At 40.6% G+C, this 18,310-nt stretch overlaps 1 protein-coding gene across 2 annotated transcripts in view; it reads right to left on the bottom strand.

Annotated features, from left to right (window-relative positions):
• KCNH1 (potassium voltage-gated channel subfamily H member 1) overlaps nt 1–18,310 on the bottom strand; it is a 372,290-nt gene that overhangs the window by 270,356 nt on the left and 83,624 nt on the right. Inside the window, exon 6 of one of the 2 annotated variants that reach the window (XM_077902205.1) lies at nt 15,744–16,217. In XM_077902205.1, coding sequence (XP_077758331.1) covers nt 15,744–16,217 — 474 coding nt within the window. The remainder of the gene's footprint in view (nt 1–15,743; nt 16,218–18,310) is intronic. The other variant, XM_077902206.1, reaches the window with a different exon arrangement.

Here is an 18,310-nt window from a genome sequence, read left to right as displayed (position 1 = left end):
GATGGGATCTTGCCATTTGGGACAATACAGATAGACCTAGAGAGTATTTTGCTAAGTGAAATAAGTCTGACAAAAAAAAAAGACAATGAATTCACTTATATGTTGAATCTATAAAACAAAACAAATGACCAAAAAAAAAAAAAAAAAAAGCAGAGCACCAAGAGATACAGGGAACTCACTGATGGTTGCCAGAGGTAAGGGGTTGGGGATACAGGCAAAAATGGGTGAAGGGGAGTGGGAGGTACAGGCTTCCAGTTATAGAATGAATAAATCATGGGAATGAAAGATGCAGAATGGGGAATATAGTCAATGGCATTGCAGTAGCATTGTATGCTGGCTAAACTTGGGGTGAGCATAGCATATAGAGGTGTCCAATCACCGTGTTGTACACTGAAACTAATGTAAAATTGCATATCAACTATACTTCAATTAGGAAGACACAAGAAATTTAAATAAAAGAAATGGAAAAAGGCATGCCATGCAAATACTATGGAAAGAAAAGCTGGATGCCTATATTAACATCAAACAAAGCAGGCTTAAAAGCAATAAGTATTATTAAATAAAAACAGGAATATTTCATAACAACAAAAGAACTCATTCAACAGGATGACAAAGCAATCCTACCTATGTAACATGTAAGATGTTAATCTAGTAACATAACTCAAAAATATACAAAGCAAAAATTAATGTAATAAATGATTCCATAATCAAAGTTGAATATATCCCTTTCTCAGTAACTGATAGAACAAGTAGACAAAATAATTAGTAATACAAATAATTTTAAAAACTATCTACTTGACTTAATTATCCTATAGAGAATAAACACTTAACAACTTCAAAATACATATTTTTTGTAATTTCATATAGAAATATTTACCAAAATAGATCAGATATTGAACCATAAAGCTGTCTCAACAAAATTCAAGGACTGAAATCATAGTATACTTTCTTACCACTAAGAAATTATCTAGAAATCAGTATAAAATGGTAAGTGGGAAATTATCAAAAGTTTGAAAATTAAGCAACACACTTTTAAATAGAAGAAATCATAGTGGAAATAAAGTATTTTGAACCATGAAATAACAAGATTATGACACATCAGAACTTCTGGAATGTTCTTAAAAAGTCCCTAGAGAGTAAAATAGCTTTAAATTCACATTAAATCTTTGCTTGAACAATCAAAATTTCCATCCAGGGATGCCTGGGTGGCTCAGCGGTTTAGCACCTGCCTTTAGCACAGGGCGTGATCCTGGAGACTCAGGATCAAGTCCCGCATCGGGCTCCCTGCATGGAGCCTGCTTCTCCCTCTGCCTGTGTCTCTGCCTCTCTCTCTGTGTCTCTCATAAATAAATAAATAAATAAATAAATAAATAAATAAATAAATAAATCTTTAAAAGTACATATATAAAAAATTCCATCCAAATAAGCTAGGGAGGTGGAATCCTAGTAAACTCAATACCCCTAGAAAAGTAGAACAAAGAATTATATACAAACAGGAGCAAAAAATAGAAAACAGACAATTAACAATTAACAAAGCCAAAAGTTGGTTCTTCGAAAAGACCACTGGAGAAAACAAGATGAACTAAGAGACAAATGACCAATGAAGGACAAAGAGAAAACATTATAGATCCAACAAACATCTTTAAAAAAAAATAATAACCATATATGTAACTTTTTGCCAATACATTTGACACACTAGGTGAAATGGCCAAATCTTTAACAACGCAAAATTGACCCAAGAAAAAAAATTGAGTGGTCCTATATTCCTATATATCTGAATAGCCCCATCTTACACAAATTCTTTCAGTGAATAGTAGAAGATACACTTCTCTGTGTACACCTGACAAGGATATCACAAGGAAAAAATTATTAATAGCCAACACCTCTCATTAACATAAATGCAAAATTCCTAAATAAAATATTAGAAAATCACTTACAGTTACGTAAAAAAGTGCAAGAGATCATGACCAACTAGGGTTTATTTCAGGAATGCAGGGTTAATTCAATATTCAAAAGTCAATCAATAGGGCAGCCCTGGTGGCTCAGCAGTTTAGTGCCGGCTTCAGGCCAGGGCCGAATCCTGGAGACCCAGGATCGAGTCCCACGTCGGGCTCCCTGCATGGAGCCTGCTTCTCCCTCTGCCTGTGTCTCTGCCTCTCTTTCCCTCTCTGTGTGTCTGTCATGAATAAATAAATAAAATCTTTAAAAAAAAAAGTCAATCAATATAACTCACCACATCAATAAATTAAAGAAGGAAAAAACATTTTATCTCAATAAATGCAGAAAAAGTAGTTGGTAAAATTCAAAACCTGTTAAATTCTCAGAAAATCAGGAATATAAGAGCTCTTCTTAATCTACGGAGTATTTACAAACAACTAAAGTTAACAATATACTTAATAGTGAAACACTGAATATGTTCCCCCTGAGATTAGAAATAAGGGAAGGATGTCTACTATATTCACTTCTATCCAACATTATATTGTAGATCCCAGCCAAGGGTAAGTAAAAAAAAAAGAAAGAAAGAAGGAAAGGTACATATTTTGCAGAGAAAAAAAAGTAAAATAGTTCTTATTCACAAAGACATGATTGCACATGTAAAAAAATTCTAAGTAACCTACAAAATATTCAAATGAATAAGCAAATTTGTCAACTTTGAAGCAAAGTCAATAAACAAAAAACACTTTATACCAGCAAAACAATTAGGAAATGAAATATGTTAAAATAGCATTTACAGAATGCCAAAAATAGCAGGTGTCTAGAAATAATTTTAATAGCAAGAACAAAAAAGAATGGCAGCAAATATTGTCAAGAATATTTTGCTAATATATTGCTAATTATTTTTAAATATTTTTATTTTATTCAAATTCAATTAATTAACATAGTGTATCATTGGTTTCAGAGGTAGAGGTCAGTGATTTATCAACCTTATATAATATCCAATGTCATTATATCACATGCCCTCCTTAGTGCCCATCACCCAGTTACCCCATTCCTTCACCTGCCCCCCCCTCCAGAAACCCTCAATTTGTTTCCTCTGATTAAGAATCTCTTAGGATTTTTCTCCCTCTCAGATGTCATCTTATTTTATCTTTCATTCTCTTCTCCTATGATCCTGTTTTGTTTCTTAAATTCCACATATGAATGAGATCATATGATAATTGTCTTTTTCTGATTGACTTATTTTGCTTACCATAATATCCCCTAGTTCCATCCATGTGTGTATATGTATAGACCACATCTTCTTTATCCATTCATCTGTCAATGGACATTTGGGCTCTTTCTGTAGTTAGCTATTGTGGACATTGTTGCTATAAACATTGGGGAGCAAGTGCCCCTTTGGATCACTGCATTTGTATCTTTGAGGTAAATGCCCAATAGTGCAATTGCTAGGTCATAGGTAGCTCTATTTTTAATTTTTTTGAGGAACTTCCATACTGTTTTCCAGAGTGACCGAACCAGCTTGCATTCCCACCAACCACGTACAAAGGTTCTTCTTTCTTCACATCCTCACCAACATCTGTCATTTCCTGACTTGTTCATTTTAGCCATTCTGACATGGTGTGAGGTAGTATCTCATTGTAGTTTTGATTTGTATTTCCCTGATGCCAAGTGACGTTGAGCATTGTTTTACATATCTGTTGTCCATGTGTATGTCTTCTTTGGAGAATGTCTGTTCATGTCTTCTGCCCATTTCTTGACTGGATTTTTTGGTTTTTTTAGGTTTTGAGTTTAATAAGTTCTTTACAGCATTTGGATACTAGCCCTTTACCTGATATGTCATTTGCAAATCTTCTCCCATTCTGTTGGTTGTCTTTGGTTTTCTCAACTGTTTCCTTTACTGTGCAAAAGCTTTTTATCTTGATGAAGTCCCAATAGTTCATTTTTGCCTCTGTTTCCCTTGCTATTGGAGATGTGTTTGGTAAGAAGTTGCTGCGACTGAGGTCACAAACATTGCTGTCTGTATTCTCCTCTAGGATTTTGATGGATTCCTGTCTCACATTTAGGTCTTTCAACCATTTTGAGTCTATTTTTGTGTATGGTGTGAGGAAATGGTCCAGTTTCATTCTCCTGCATGTGGATGTCCAATTCTCCTAACACCATTTGTTGAAGAGACTGTCTTTTCCATTGGATATTCTTTCCTGCCTTGTCAAAGATTAGTTAACCATAGAGTTGAGGGTCCATTGCTAGATTCTCTGGAAATGTGTCTGATCTATGTGTTCCATTGATCTATGTGTCTATTTTTGTGCCAGTGCCATACTGTCTTGATGATTACAGCTCTGTAGTAGAGCTTGAAGTCCAGGATTGTGATGCCATGGGTTTTGGGTTTTTTTTTTCAATATTCTTTTGGATATTTGGGATCTTTTCTGGTTCCATACATTTTTAGGATTATTTGTTCCAACTCTGTGAAAGAAGTTGATGGTATTTTAATAGGAATTGCATTGAATGTATAGATTGCTCTAGGTAGCATAGACATTTTAACAATATTTGTTCTTCTAATCCATGGGCATAGAATGGATTTTTCCATTTCTTTGTGTCTTCCTCAATTTCTTTCATGAGTGTTCTATAGTTTTCTGAGTACAGATCCTTTGCCTCTTTGGTTAGGTTTATTTCTAGGTATCTTACGGTTTTGCATGCAATTGTAAATGGGATTGATATCTTAATTTTTCTTTCTTCTATCTCATTCTTAGTGTATAGAAATGCAACTGATTTCTATGCATTGATTTTATATCTTGCCACATCGCTGAATTCCTGTGTGAATTCTAGCAATTTTGGGGTGGGTCTTTTGAGTTTTCCATATAGAGCATCATGAAATCTACAAAGAGAGTTTGACTTCTTCTCTGCTAACTCAGTTGCCTTTATTTCTTTTTCTTATCTGATAGCTGAGGCTAGAACTTCTAGTACAATGTTGAACAGCAGTGGTGATAGTGGACATCCCTGCCATGTTCCTGACCTTAGGGGAAAAGCTCTCAGTTTTTCCCCACCGAGAATGATATTCACTGTGGACTTCTTGTATGTGGCTTTTATGATATTGAGATATTTCCCTCTGTCCCTACACTGTGAAGAGTTTTAATCAAAAAAGAATGCTGTACTTTGCCAAATCCTTTTTCTGCATCTATTGAAAGGATCATATAGTTCTTGTCCTTTCTTTTACTAATGTAGTGTACCACATTGATTTGTGAATGTTGAACCACTCTTGCAGCCCAGGAATAAATCCCACTTAGTCATGGTGAATAATCCTTTTAAAGTACTATTGGATCCTAATGGCTAGTATTTTGGTGAGAATTTTTGCACCCATGTTCATCAGGGATATTGGTCTGTAATTTTCCTTTTTTGGTGGGGTCTTTGTCTGGTTTTGGGATCAAGGTAATGCTGGCCTCATAGAAAGAGTTTGGAAGTTTTCCTTCCATTTCTATTTTTTGAAACAGCTTTAGAAGAACAAGTATTATTTTTTTTAATTTGTAAAGGTTTTATTTATTTATTTGAGAGAGATAAAGCAAGAGAGATGCCACAAGTGGAGGGCCGGGCAGGAAGGGCAGAGGTCAAAGAAGACTCCCTGCTCAGCAGGGAGCCCTAACACAGGACTGGATCCCAGGATTCTGGGATCATAAATTGAGCCAAAGGCAGATGCTTACCTGACTGAGCAACCCAGGCACCCAGTATTAATTCTTCTTTAAATGTTTGGTAGAATTTCCCTAGGAAGTCATCTGGCCTTGAACTCTTTTTTATTGGGATATTTTTGATTACTGCTTCAATTTCCTTGCTGGTTATAGGTCTGTTCAGGTTTTCTATTTCTTCCTGTTCCAGTTTTGGTAGTTTATATATCTCTAGGAATGCATCAATTTCTTCCAGATTGCCTAATTTGTTGGCATATAGTTGCTCATAATATGTCTCATAATTGTATTTCTTCAGCTTTGGTTGTGTTCTCTCCTCTTTCACTCATGACTTTAATTATTTGGGTCCTTTCTCTTTTCTTTTTGAAAAGTCTGGCCAGAGGTTTATTGATCTTATTCATTCTTTCAAAGAACCAGCTCTTAGTTTCGTTGATCTGTTCTACTGCTCTTTTTGTTTCTATTTCATGGATTTCTGTTCTATTTTTATTAATTCTTTTCTCCTGCTGGGTTTAGGCTTTATTTGCTGTTCTTTCTCCAGCTCCTATAGGAGGAGGTTGTATATTCTAGGTTGTATATTCTTTTTTTTTTTAATTTATTTTTTATTGGTGTTCAATTTACTAACATACAGAATAACACCCAGTGCCCGTCACCCATTCACTCCCACCCCCCGCCCTCCTCCCCTTCTACCACCCCTAGTTCGTTTCCCAGAGTTAGCAGTCTTTAGGTTGTATATTCGAGACATTTCTTGTTCCTTGAGAAAGGCTTGTATTGCTATATACTTCCCTCTTAGGACTGCCTTTGCTGCATCCCAAAGGTTTTGAACAGTTATGTTTTCATTTTCCATTTGTTTCCATGAATTTTTAAATTCTTCTTTAATTTCTTGGTTGACCCATTCATTCTTTAGTATGATGCTTTTTAGCCTCCATGTATTTGAGTCCTTTCCAAACTTCCTCTTGTGATTGAGTTCCAGTTTCAAAGTATTGTGGTCTGAAAATATGCAGGGAATCATCCCAGTCTTTTGGTACCAGTTGAGACCTGATTTGTGATCCAGTATGTGATATATCCTGGAGAAAGTTTCATGTGTACTTAAGAAGAATGTGTATTCTGTTGCCTTAGGATGAAATGCTCTGAATATATCTGTGAAGTCCCTCTGGTCCAGTGTATCATTCAAAGCCCTTGTTTCCTTGTTGATCTTCTGCTTAGATGATCTGTCCATTGCAGTGAGGGGGGTGTTAAAGTTTCCTACTATTATAGTATTATTATTAATGTGTTTCCTTAATTTTGTTATTAATTGGCTCATATAATTGGCTGTTCCCATGTTAGGGGCATAAATATTTACAACTGTTAGATCTCCCTGTTGGATAGGGACTTTAATTATGATATAGTATCCTTCCTCATCTTATTATAGTCTTTGGGTTAAAATCTAATTTGTCTAATATAAAAATTTCTTTCTTTTGATGTCTATCAGCATGATAAATGCTTAAATCTGGAGGTGTCTTTAGATCTAAAATGAGTCTCTTGCAGGCAGCATATCAATGGCTCTTGCTTTCTTATCCAATCTGATATCCTGTGTCTTTTGATTAGGGTATTTAGCCCATTTACATTCAGAGTAACTGTTGAAAGATATGAATTTAATGTCACTGCATTACCTGTAAAGTCACTGTTTCTGTATAGTGTCTCTGTTCCTTTATGGTCAATGTTACTTTTGGGCTGTCTCTTTGCTTAAAGGATCCCTTTTATTATTTCTCATAGGCCTGCCTTGGTGATCACAAATTCTTTTAGTTTCTCTTTGTCCTAGAAGCTTTTTATCTCTCCTCCTATTTTGAATGACAGTCTTGCTGGATAAAGTATTCTTGGCTGCATATTTTTCTCATTTAGCACCCTGAATATATCATGCCTGTCCTTTCTGGCCTGCCAGGTCTCTGTGAACAGGTCTACTGCCCAGAGACCAGGAAGACAGGAGCGATTGACTGCTTTTTCCTAAAGGCCCACTGAGGAGTGGGACTCCAAGTTTTTGGCTGGAGACTGGGAGGCCGACATTTTCACTCATATATTGCTAATTAAAGAAGACCTTAAAAAAATGGATATTCTATGGTCAACGTTTGGAAAACTCAATATTAAGACTTCCATTCTCTCCAAATTGTTTTAAGATTTTCTTTATTTATTTGAGAGAGAGAGAGAGAAAGAAAGGAAGGAAGGAAGGAAGGAAGGAAGGAAGGAAGGAAGGAAGGAAGGAAGGAAGGAAGTGGGGGAAGGGGCAGAGGGAGAGAATATCCAAGCAGATTCTCACTGAGCACAGGCTCAATCTTACAACCCATGAGATCAGGACCTAAGCCGAAACCAAGAGTCAGATGCTTAACTGACTAAGCTACCCAGGCACCCCTCTCCCAATTGCAGTGAGGTTTTGAGATTTAATGTAATTCCACCCAAAATCCCAACAGGTTTTTGGAGTTTGGGTAGAAACTGGCAAGCCAACTCTAACATTTATATGGATGTACAAAGGATCTAAAATAGACATGGCAGTCTTGAAGCAAAAGAACACAGGTAACTGGGCAGCCTCAGTGGCTCAGCGGTTTAGCGCCGCATTCAGCCCAGGGCATGATCCTGGAGACTCAGGATTGAGTGCCGCATCGGGCTCCCTGCATGGAGCCTGCTTCTCCTTCTGCCTGTATCTCTGCCTCTCTCTCTCTCTGTGTCTGTGTCTCTCATGAATAAATAAATAATTTTTTTAAAAAAGAACACAGATAACTGATTCTAATACTCACTATCATGCTATGCTAATTAACTCAGTGTGGTACTGGCATAAGAATAGACAGACTAATGGAACATAATAACAGAGCCCAATAATAAACCCCCACATGCATGGTCACTTGATTTATGAGCAAGGCTCAGAGCAGGGGTCAAGGTAACAGCCAGACTTGAATGGGTCCGGGGAATGAAGGACTTACCTTGGAGGGCAGTGTCTGGAGAAACACAGTAGGCATCCCAACTGTACTATAAGTGGGTCTACATGGTGATGGAGCCCTCCACGGATACTGAGACACTGGACCACAGCCCAGAGGAGTCAGAGAACTGGGTCCAATCAGGGCTTGGGGGTTAGCTAAGCATTAAGGGTGAGGGCCAGAAGAATAGGAGATCTGGGACAGGAAAGTAGTGTTGTTTCAGTGCAGTGGTTGAGGTAACAGCCTGAGTGCTGTGGGTTCAAGGGAGCTAGAGGAGGAGAGACATGTGACATTTTCCACTCATTCTTAACCACTGCTGCTTACATACAAAATCAAAGTCAAAGTCATATCATGGCACACATCTAATGGAAATCCTTAATGGTTTCTTTTTGGCCTCCATGCTTTTTAGCCTCCATGTATGATAAAATATAAACTCTTTGGCAAGGCTCTGAGATTCTATCACTAGATCTTGCCTCCTTCTCTCACCATGCCTCCCTCCTCCAATGCTGACATTGCCTTGGACCCAGTGAATGCCTTCCTCAGCCCTGAGAGCAAACTCCTCTGTATATGCTCTCTCCTCTTCCAAGAATATCCTTCTCACTCCTCACCAAACTAACTCCAGTCATTTTCTCCAGGAAGCCTTCCTGAATTCTCTCACCAGGCTAGGTACTCCCTATTAGTAAGCCCAAACACTCTGAGCTGACCCTATGAATAGCATTTCTCACATTCTCTGACAGCGTCCATCACCTGTGACCCCCACTAGACTGCAAGCTTTGAAAAGTTGTTTTCCCATCTCCTGGCACCCAAGTCAGTAAGATTTCTTTAAAAAAGAAGAACTTTAAAGAGATACCAAGAAAAGCAGGTGGAGAATCAAGACAGAAGCAGAACGTGGGTCAGCTAGAATGGAGTCTGAGAGTGAAAGACAGCAGGGAAACACTGGGCCTATTTTGCTCCACGGACCTCCACAGTCCTTCATGGGTTGTGAGTACAAGTTCGGAAGAAGAATGATTTTTAAAATACATAAAAATAAGAGGGAATGATCTAGGCTGTATTCCCCTCAGTGGTAAGAGGGGAACAACATTGCCAGCATGGGGACATCAGCAACATTGGGAAGATTATTGCAATCACACTTTGGCCCCTGGCCATGGAGGCACGTCGTCAAAAGAGAAACATGCCCATTAGCAGCACTGCCTGCCCTTAACAAGACACGGGGATGAAAACTATAGTGTGTCTGCTTGTGTCCTCTTTTGTTTGCCCAAATCAGATGTAGAAATAGCACCAAAATAAAAGAGAGAAATGCCAAGGAAAAGAGTATGAAATGTGAGAAAACTGTAATACAAGTTTGCTTTCCTGTCCATCATAGTATCAGACATGACAACTTGTGCTAAACGTTGCTAGTTTTTATCCAGGAGATGCCACAGGCTGCTCAGACACACCAGTCTGCATGCCAGTGTGTCAGCTCTGTCCATTCTCTGTGTCCAAGGAACCCACAGGAGGAGGAAATCCCAGGACAAGGCCTATAATGATCAGGCTTGAATAACCAATGGCTTTCAGGAATTTTTTTGTAATAGATAAGCCAATTACGGTACATCTACTCAACAGAATATTGCTGAGCAATGAAAAGAAATGAACTATCAAGCCACAAAAAGACATGTGGAAACCTTAAATATTTATCTCTAAGTGAAAGCAGCCAATCTGGAAAGGCTACATACTGTATTTTTCCAACTACAAGACATTCTCGAAAAGGCAAAATTATGGAGACAGTAAAAAGATCAGTGGTTGCCAGGGGTTGGGGAGGAGGGTGGGATGAACAGGTGGAGCACAGAGATGTTTAGAGCAGTGGAACATTATGTATGACACATAATGATGGAGCTATGTCATTAAATATTTGTCAAAATCCTTAGGATGTATTCTACAAAGAGCGAATTCTAATGTTAACTATGAACTTTAGCTAATGATAATGTATCAATATTGGCTATAATCAATGTACCACATTAATGCAAGATGGTAATGACAGGGAAAGTGTGGTCTCTGCACTTGGTGTTCCATTTTTCTATGTACCTAAAATTGCTCTGAAAAAAGTCTTAATTTTAATTGCTACTACAAGCCACAGATATGGCCTCTATGGCTGGGACGCTAGGAAAGCAAATTCCAGGTCATCTTATGACCTTCAGTGGCGATAGTAGAGGAGTCACCTGTGTGAAAATTAAACTGATGTCCATCCACCGAAATAAAAACCACAGATTAGGACTGATGACCACCAATTAACAGGATGAGCAACACATAGAAGTCCAATTTCTTTCAGCATCATTGAAAGCCTGGAAGAGTCCAGAACAGTGAATCTAAAAGAACCTAAAGGGCAGCCCATCTGCCAAGGAAAGAGAAGCAGGATGGGTGACCTGTCACTGGAGTTACTTCTGACCTTGGTACTCACCATCCAGCTCTGTACACCTGGGCCAGTGACCTCTGTTTAGGGTTGACCACAATGGCTGCTCACACTTCTCACCTGTCAGCTATGTAAGAGGGGAACAGAAGTGGCCCAGCTGGCAAACGATTCAGAAAGGGGGACTCAGGGACTAAAATGCACAGTTTGGTTCACTCTGGCTCCAGATTCTGTGACAAGGCAGCATGACCTGCCTGGGGAAAAGTGCAGGCCTAGAAGTCAGAAGCCTGAAGCCCAGGACCTGGACAGCCAGGCCCTTTCCCTTCATCAACAGAGCTGGAATAATAGTTGCCTGAGGGCATTGAGGTTAGAGCTGAGATGGGCCCATCTTGCATGGGAGGAAAGATAATTTGTGTGAAATGGGTTTTTTTTAAGGTTTCATTTATTTATTTATGAGAGACACAGAGAGAGAGGCAGAGACATAGGCAGAGGGAGAAGCAGGCTCCCTGTTGGGAGCCCAATGCAGGACTTGATCCTGAGACCCTGGAATCACGACCTGAGCCAAAGACAGACACTCAACCACTGAGCCACCCAGGTGGCCCGAAATGCTTTGGAAAGTTCAACACACTAGCTAAAGGGAAGCTGTTGTCAAAACTATTCATCCTTTCACTGCTTGCTCCTGTTCTCTCTAAGAGGATCATCTCCTTGAGAGTGGGCTCTTGGCAAGGGTCAGCTGTGTCCCCAGCACCAGCTGGTAGTGCCACTGTCCGAAGTTATTGAGCCAGGGACTGGAGGAAGCTCTTAGCCCCAGAATTGTGACCTGGGAGGTAGCCTGATTGGCTCCATTCTCCCCTTGCACTTCTACACCCCAATGGCAGTAGGCAATGAGGCTTCCTGGGGAAAGAGAAGATGTTTTGTGAATAATAATTTCATTTTTAATCCATGAAGCACATGAGGCCAGTAATCCACTAAATGTTTGAGAAAGACTCATCTGGCTTTTGCTTCCGCATACCCACTGTAAGCTTCAGTTCACTCAGTTTCCAGACCTTTTGTCCTCTCACCAGCTTAACTAATGTGCAAACATATTCCCAAAAAGCCTCCAAAACAGATTATGACCAACAGACTGGAGAATGACGCAAATGTAGGCCATCTACATAAGTGAAACAAGTTGGGTCAAAGGGATCATTTGCGTGGCTTAAATCATGGAGGTGGGCGACATCCACAGGCCTGAAGTGACAATGGCTGGCATTAGCAATTGAACCTGGTTCGTTCTTGACCCAAGCCTCAGGGGGATCTAGTCCTTCCACTTCAAGAGCCCCCATTCCACACCCACCCTCAGCCCCACACACACACCCCCGACATACACACAGATGGCCAAGCCACCACCGCACATTCCTCTCTTCTTTGGTGGTCTCCACTGGGATATAATTCCATTGGCATAATTAGGAGGACACCAGAGAGAATTCAGCTCCATGTATTTTTTATGAGAAATGAGTCAATAATGTTTTTTTTTCTCCCCACACTCTCCCAAAGAAAGGGATTAGAGCAGAGGGAGTTGCAATCTTAGATTAGCAACTCCACAACAGTGTGGTCAAGAAGACAACAGGCGGTGGATGGGAAACCATTAATCGGAATTCTCTTACTCAGCTAAATCCAGGTTTGGCAAATGGGGCACCCTTCCAGGCCTCTCCAACCTCCTCTAAGCCCCACCAATCTTCTTTTCTAATTTAATAGTGCCCTTCAACAAAAGGCCTATGTCTGGAAAGCCATGCTGGGTCTGACCCTCCATGAGCATCATAAACTGCCTATCTCATCACCAACACAGCTGCTTTGGGGAGAATGCAGATACTTCCCTGTACACAGTGCCCAACTTCCCCACCACAACAACCAGGCCAAGGGGTGAGCCACAGACTTTGGAAGCTTCTTGGTCAGTTTTGACTCAACTCTGTCCATCAGTGTTTTTGTCCCTATTTTATCCACTCTGTCACCATTAAGAATAGAGAGGACTCAGAAAGGGACTCATTATTGCCATAGCCATATGATTTGCTGTGTCATCTTGAGTGAGTCATAATCCCCCTGAGTCTATTCCCTTATTTGTGAACTAAAAGGGTTGAACTGCACGACCTTCTGGTCCTCCTGGGCTCTGAACCTTCATTCCATCCCACTTCCCTCCCACCCTCACTGTAGGGAGGAGGTCAAAGTGCTAGGCTTCTTGTTTTTATCATCAACTCCTGGAGGTAAGACAAATGCAGATGAAATTTTAGAACTCACCAAACTTACTTTGCAGCTAGCAGGGAACTCAAATAATCTACTGCCCAAATGCCATGCCTTCAGACAGGTAAGGTAGCATGACCCTCAAGGGGTAGACAAGAAAATTGATCCATAGAGGCTAAATGGCATGCACAAAGTCCCAGCTGTCCAAACACGTGATACCAAGAGGGCCAGAAGCCAAATCTTCAGTTTCCTGGCACTGACTCCCCCACACCACAACAAATGTTACCAACAGGCATTATGTTGGGTATCTGCCAAAGCTTGAAAAGAAATTAATAAATTTAAAATCAAGTCTTTACAGAAGCAAATCATAACAATAGCCTCTTAATACTCATTTTTTTTTAAAGATTTTATTTATGTATTCATGAGAGACACAGAGAGAGGCAGAGACATAGGCAGAGGGAGAGGCAGGCTCCCTGCCGGGAACCGGATATGGGACTCGATCCCAGAACCCTGGGATCACGACCTGAGCCAAAGGCAGATACTCAAATACTGAGCCACCCAGGTGCCCCTCATATTATTATTTATGACCAAGAGATGGTAGTGAGAACTTTGATGCTAAACCCTTTCCAACAGGAAAGCTACAGATACCTGGCATTTTTCCTATCCGCCCAACTATTTCATGATGGTGGAAGTCAGAAATCACATCAGGGATACTCACAATTGATGGCAAAGGAGTTCCAATGTGACATACAAGGTGCTTGAGGGGAAGCTCTCTGCTTTCCTAATGGACAAGGTAATCTTGACACATTTACAAACGTGTTTATGGCTCTGCCAATGTTTAACAGGAACCTGTGGAAGCTGAAGAACTGTTCTATTTATCTGCAAATTGTCAATGTTATTGCTCTAAATAGCAAATGGTTTATTTTAAAAACTCGAGAGGTTTTTTTTTTTTAAGTCAAATTTCATCTCCCATATGTGTATAAGAAGCTCTTTTAGGTTGAAATAATTCAGTTGAGTTATCTAAGCCAAAATGATCATATTTTCCTCACCAACTAACATAAAATCTTCTAGAAATGTGCTCACAGAGAAAAATATCATTCCCAGTGTGTACTCAAATTCACACTAAAGAATCCCAACATTCACTTTAGGGATGTTTTGTTCTTGTAAATGATCAGTCTCACTCATTTAATCCCCCTACAAAATCCATATAAGCCAAGCCACCCAGAGCATTATTCCCTGGGATTTCAAAGTATATTAAAACACACCACACAGATAAAAGCGGGGGTTGTTCTGAGTTTAGAGCACCTGAACATCAGCTCCTCTTCTCTGAAGAGGGAAGTGGTGGGTAGCTAGGTTCTCACAGAGGAAGGGCCTGGAGTCCTCACCCACTACTGATACTGATCTGACGTCCAAGAGGCATCATTATGCCCAGCAAGTCACAAAGTCATTGGCCAGGTCTTGTCTTGGCAGGGAGCTCACTGTTCCTTCCAATTACCTCAAGGCTAGTCCCACTAGCCTGTTAGCCCTGAGAGTGAATCTTGCCTAATCTCAACTTCCAGATGGCTTTCTGAATTACTCACCCAGTTAACACCCCAGCCAGGCTGAGATTTCCAGAATCCTCTATATGAGGCTGAAGATTTACCAGATGAACTACCTTATCTTCATCCATCTGAAGCATCAACTAGGCAGTAGGAAAAAGGAAGAACAACTCCCATGAAGCTTAAGCTGAATAAGAATCTGACACTGTCCTTTGCGATGACTTGATGTCCTTGCTTTTTCAAGGGAGAAAATCACCCGAACCAGACCAGCAGTTCCTGCCTTATGCAACATGTTGCAGGCACCCATTCACTGTTTGAGCATGTCCTAATTCCAACACACCTACAGAACATTTGTCTTCTTTTCATTCCTTCCGTTACCTGCAGGACTAACAATCCGAAGCAGTATAATCCAGCAACAGTACTACTCACTCCTCCTAGGCACAGGGCCGGACTTCACCACTTGACCATGGCCTGACTACCTCAGCAAATTTATGCAAGGGAGAGTATGGACCACTGAATGCCATTGGTCACAGCCAAAACTTTAACAAAGAAACAACTCCTTCTTTTCCAACATTTACCAAAAAAAAAAAAAAAAAAAAGCAAGCAAACTTGGGGAGGAAATAGCATCACTGTTACCAGGAGTTAATTAGTTATGAAACAGCCAAAGGTCAGCAGCAGATGAGAGAAAAATCCCCATAATTAGAATAATCAATAGGCCAGACATTCAACAATTGCATATCAAGTGAAAGATTCACCAATGCAGTGGCGATGCATGCCTGCTTCTGCAGCCCCACCACCCCTGAGCCAGTGGCTTGCGCTCTACATAATGTAAGAGGGAAGCCTCTGGTCTCTTCCACATCCATTCACGGACATGCAGGGCCTCCAAACCTCCAAAGGACAAACCCAGCAGGCGAGAATATCTATCAAGCATGCTCCCTCTGTTCCAGACATCAGCCATGCTAGTCCCCACCCACACGGTTACTCTTCTGTTGACCACCCACATTTATTCAGCTTTCAAGACATGACAACAAGGTCTGAGATTTGAGGCATGTACCTGACTCTCTCTCCCCTCCAGGGGTGGTGGAATCTGATCAGCAAAACCAATCTTCCCTGGATCACCCATAAAGGCACTAACCTCATCCACGTTCTCAAAAGCGTTGATGACATCATATGGCAAACAGGACAGAAGGTCAATCACAAACCACGTCTTCAGGTAGTTCATGCGGATGAGTTTGGGGTCAGAAATCACCTCCCCAGCTGGTCCAACAAAGGTAGTATGAAAATTCAGCACAATGTCCACCAAAAAGATGACATCCACGATGCTATCCACAACCAGCCAGGCCACATTGTTCTGCCTGGTTTTAAAGGAGACATTGTAAGGGACCAGGATGGCTGTGTAGAAGGTTAAAATCAAGATGATCCAATCCCACGTGGTCTTAAAAACACAGTAATGTAAGATGATGTGAGGGGGAGTCTTTGGTGCCTCTTGCTTGTACTGGGGGAGGATGTCTGAGCCCAGCTGCAGAACCTGTATAGAAAAACACGGTTAAGAGAGAATTAAGTCAGGATTCCACTGCAAGCATCTAACCAGTCAGCATCTGTCACTGACAAATGCTCGCGACACTCCAGATGGATCACAAGGAGCAAGAACAGGTACTAGAGGAGTATGGGAGAATGGAGATGAACATTATAATATAAATAATCATAAGGAAACAATGACTAACTATTATTTGGCTTATTGTGAGCCAAGCATTGTACTACATACTTCACACACATTTATTACCTCACTTAATTCTAAATACAACCTTGTACTGTTAGCCAATTATTATTCCATGTGACAAGGGAGAAACTGAGGCCCCAGAGAATTAAGCAACTTTACTCAACAAATATTTACTGTTCTATGTCGGGAACTTTTCTAGACACTGGGTATATGTGTAACAATGAAGCCTGCTCTCATGGAACTCGGTCTAGTAGACGAATCAAGATAATTTCAAATTGTGGTAAGAGCCAACTAAAAGCAAGGGTGGGGACCCAGTGACTGGAGAGAATGTGACATGAGGAACAGGGGAGGGACAGCATTTGAACTGAAACCTGAATGACAATGAGAAACCACCCATTCAAACTTGTATGGAAAATTATCTGAGGCAGAGAGCACAGTTGGCGTAATGAGTCCAGGGTGGGACAAGCTCGATGCTCTCAGGCCAAGAGAGAAGTCGGATGTGGCTGAAGCCCACTGGATGAGGGGAAAGGATGCCAGATGAGCTCAGAGAAGTGGCAACCAGACCTCGCAGGACCGAGTGCACCATGAGGAGGGGTTGAACTTCATTCTCTTAGCATAATTGGAGGGGTTTAACAAAAGACTATTAAACTGGTGCCTGTTTTTAAAAGATTACCCTGGCTGCTGTGTAATGAATTGAGGCAAAGGATTAGAGGGAAGAACAGAATCAAGGAACTTACTCAAACAGCCTTGGAAAGAGATGAGGGGATAGAGGAAAGTAATTCAATTTTTTATATATTTTTGAAGTAAAACCAGCAGATAACTTGCTCATGGCCAGAAAGTAAAGCAAAGCGAGCAATGAAAGGTGCCTACTACTTTATCTCCACACCTAGCATGGTGGCTGGCCCAGAGGAGGCACTATAGGATGGTTTTACATGGATGAATGAACTGCAAGGTCATACAGCTAGCAAAAGATGGAACCAGATCCCAAAGTAGGTCTAGCTGGATTAGAAACAGATGCTATTCCACATCAAGGTTGCATTTCCCTAAGTAACAGGCTTTTAAAGAAGCAAACTCATGAAGGGTAAAGTTCAGAGAAGCTTGGCTCCAAGAAAATATCACAGATGGATTTCACCCTCAGTAGTCAAAAGCAAAAAAGCCACACTTTCAGAAGCCCAGCCAAGCTGGCAGGGACCCTCACCCCTGACCCCGAGCTACTCCTCCTTTATAAGAGCACTTACAGGTTCTTACAAATCTCTGGGTGAAACTTTCTCTTGTATCATGGGAACTTCTTCTTTCCTCCAGAGGATAAAGACCCCTTAGTGAATATAAACTGATCTAAATATCCCCATCTCCTCTATGGTTGGCCCTGGGCCTTATAAGGTGAGTAAAAGAAAGCCTGAAATCCACAGAATGCCCAGTGTGCATCTTTGGGTATAGGAACTGTTTCTACCCCTCCCACCAATGCACTGAGAGCTCTTCTAGGCTTGGGATTTTATTTTCTCTCCCCCATGAAAAGGAATTTATACAAGTCTGATTAAAGAGTCTTGGGCCCTGAGATCTCAAGGCAGGAAAAGAGACGGACCTAGAAGAAAATAAAAGTAAACTGAATGGGACTTCCACTTCCAGAAAGATAAAATAGACATACTTTTCTCTATTCTTTCTCTAAGAACAACTAAATGTCTTGAGCATTACAAATAACACAAACTTAAGACTCTCAAAGATGGAGGGAAAAAGCAAACTGCCTGGGAATAACGTAATGAGGAATTCTCTGGGTGTTGTCTGTGCCTCAGACATTCCCAGACTTACAGCTGAAGAAGCCAGAGACCTGAAATGACCAAGGAATGCAGACAAAAAAAGTCCCAACAAAAGCCCACCCTCTGTAGCAAAGGGACTGGGAAAAG

Source organism: Canis aureus, chromosome 6 (genome assembly GCF_053574225.1).
Source record: "Canis aureus isolate CA01 chromosome 6, VMU_Caureus_v.1.0, whole genome shotgun sequence".
Lineage (NCBI taxonomy): Eukaryota > Metazoa > Chordata > Mammalia > Carnivora > Canidae > Canis > Canis aureus.
Note: the sequence above shows the minus strand (reverse complement) of the source record. Positions and strands in the feature narration are given on the sequence as shown.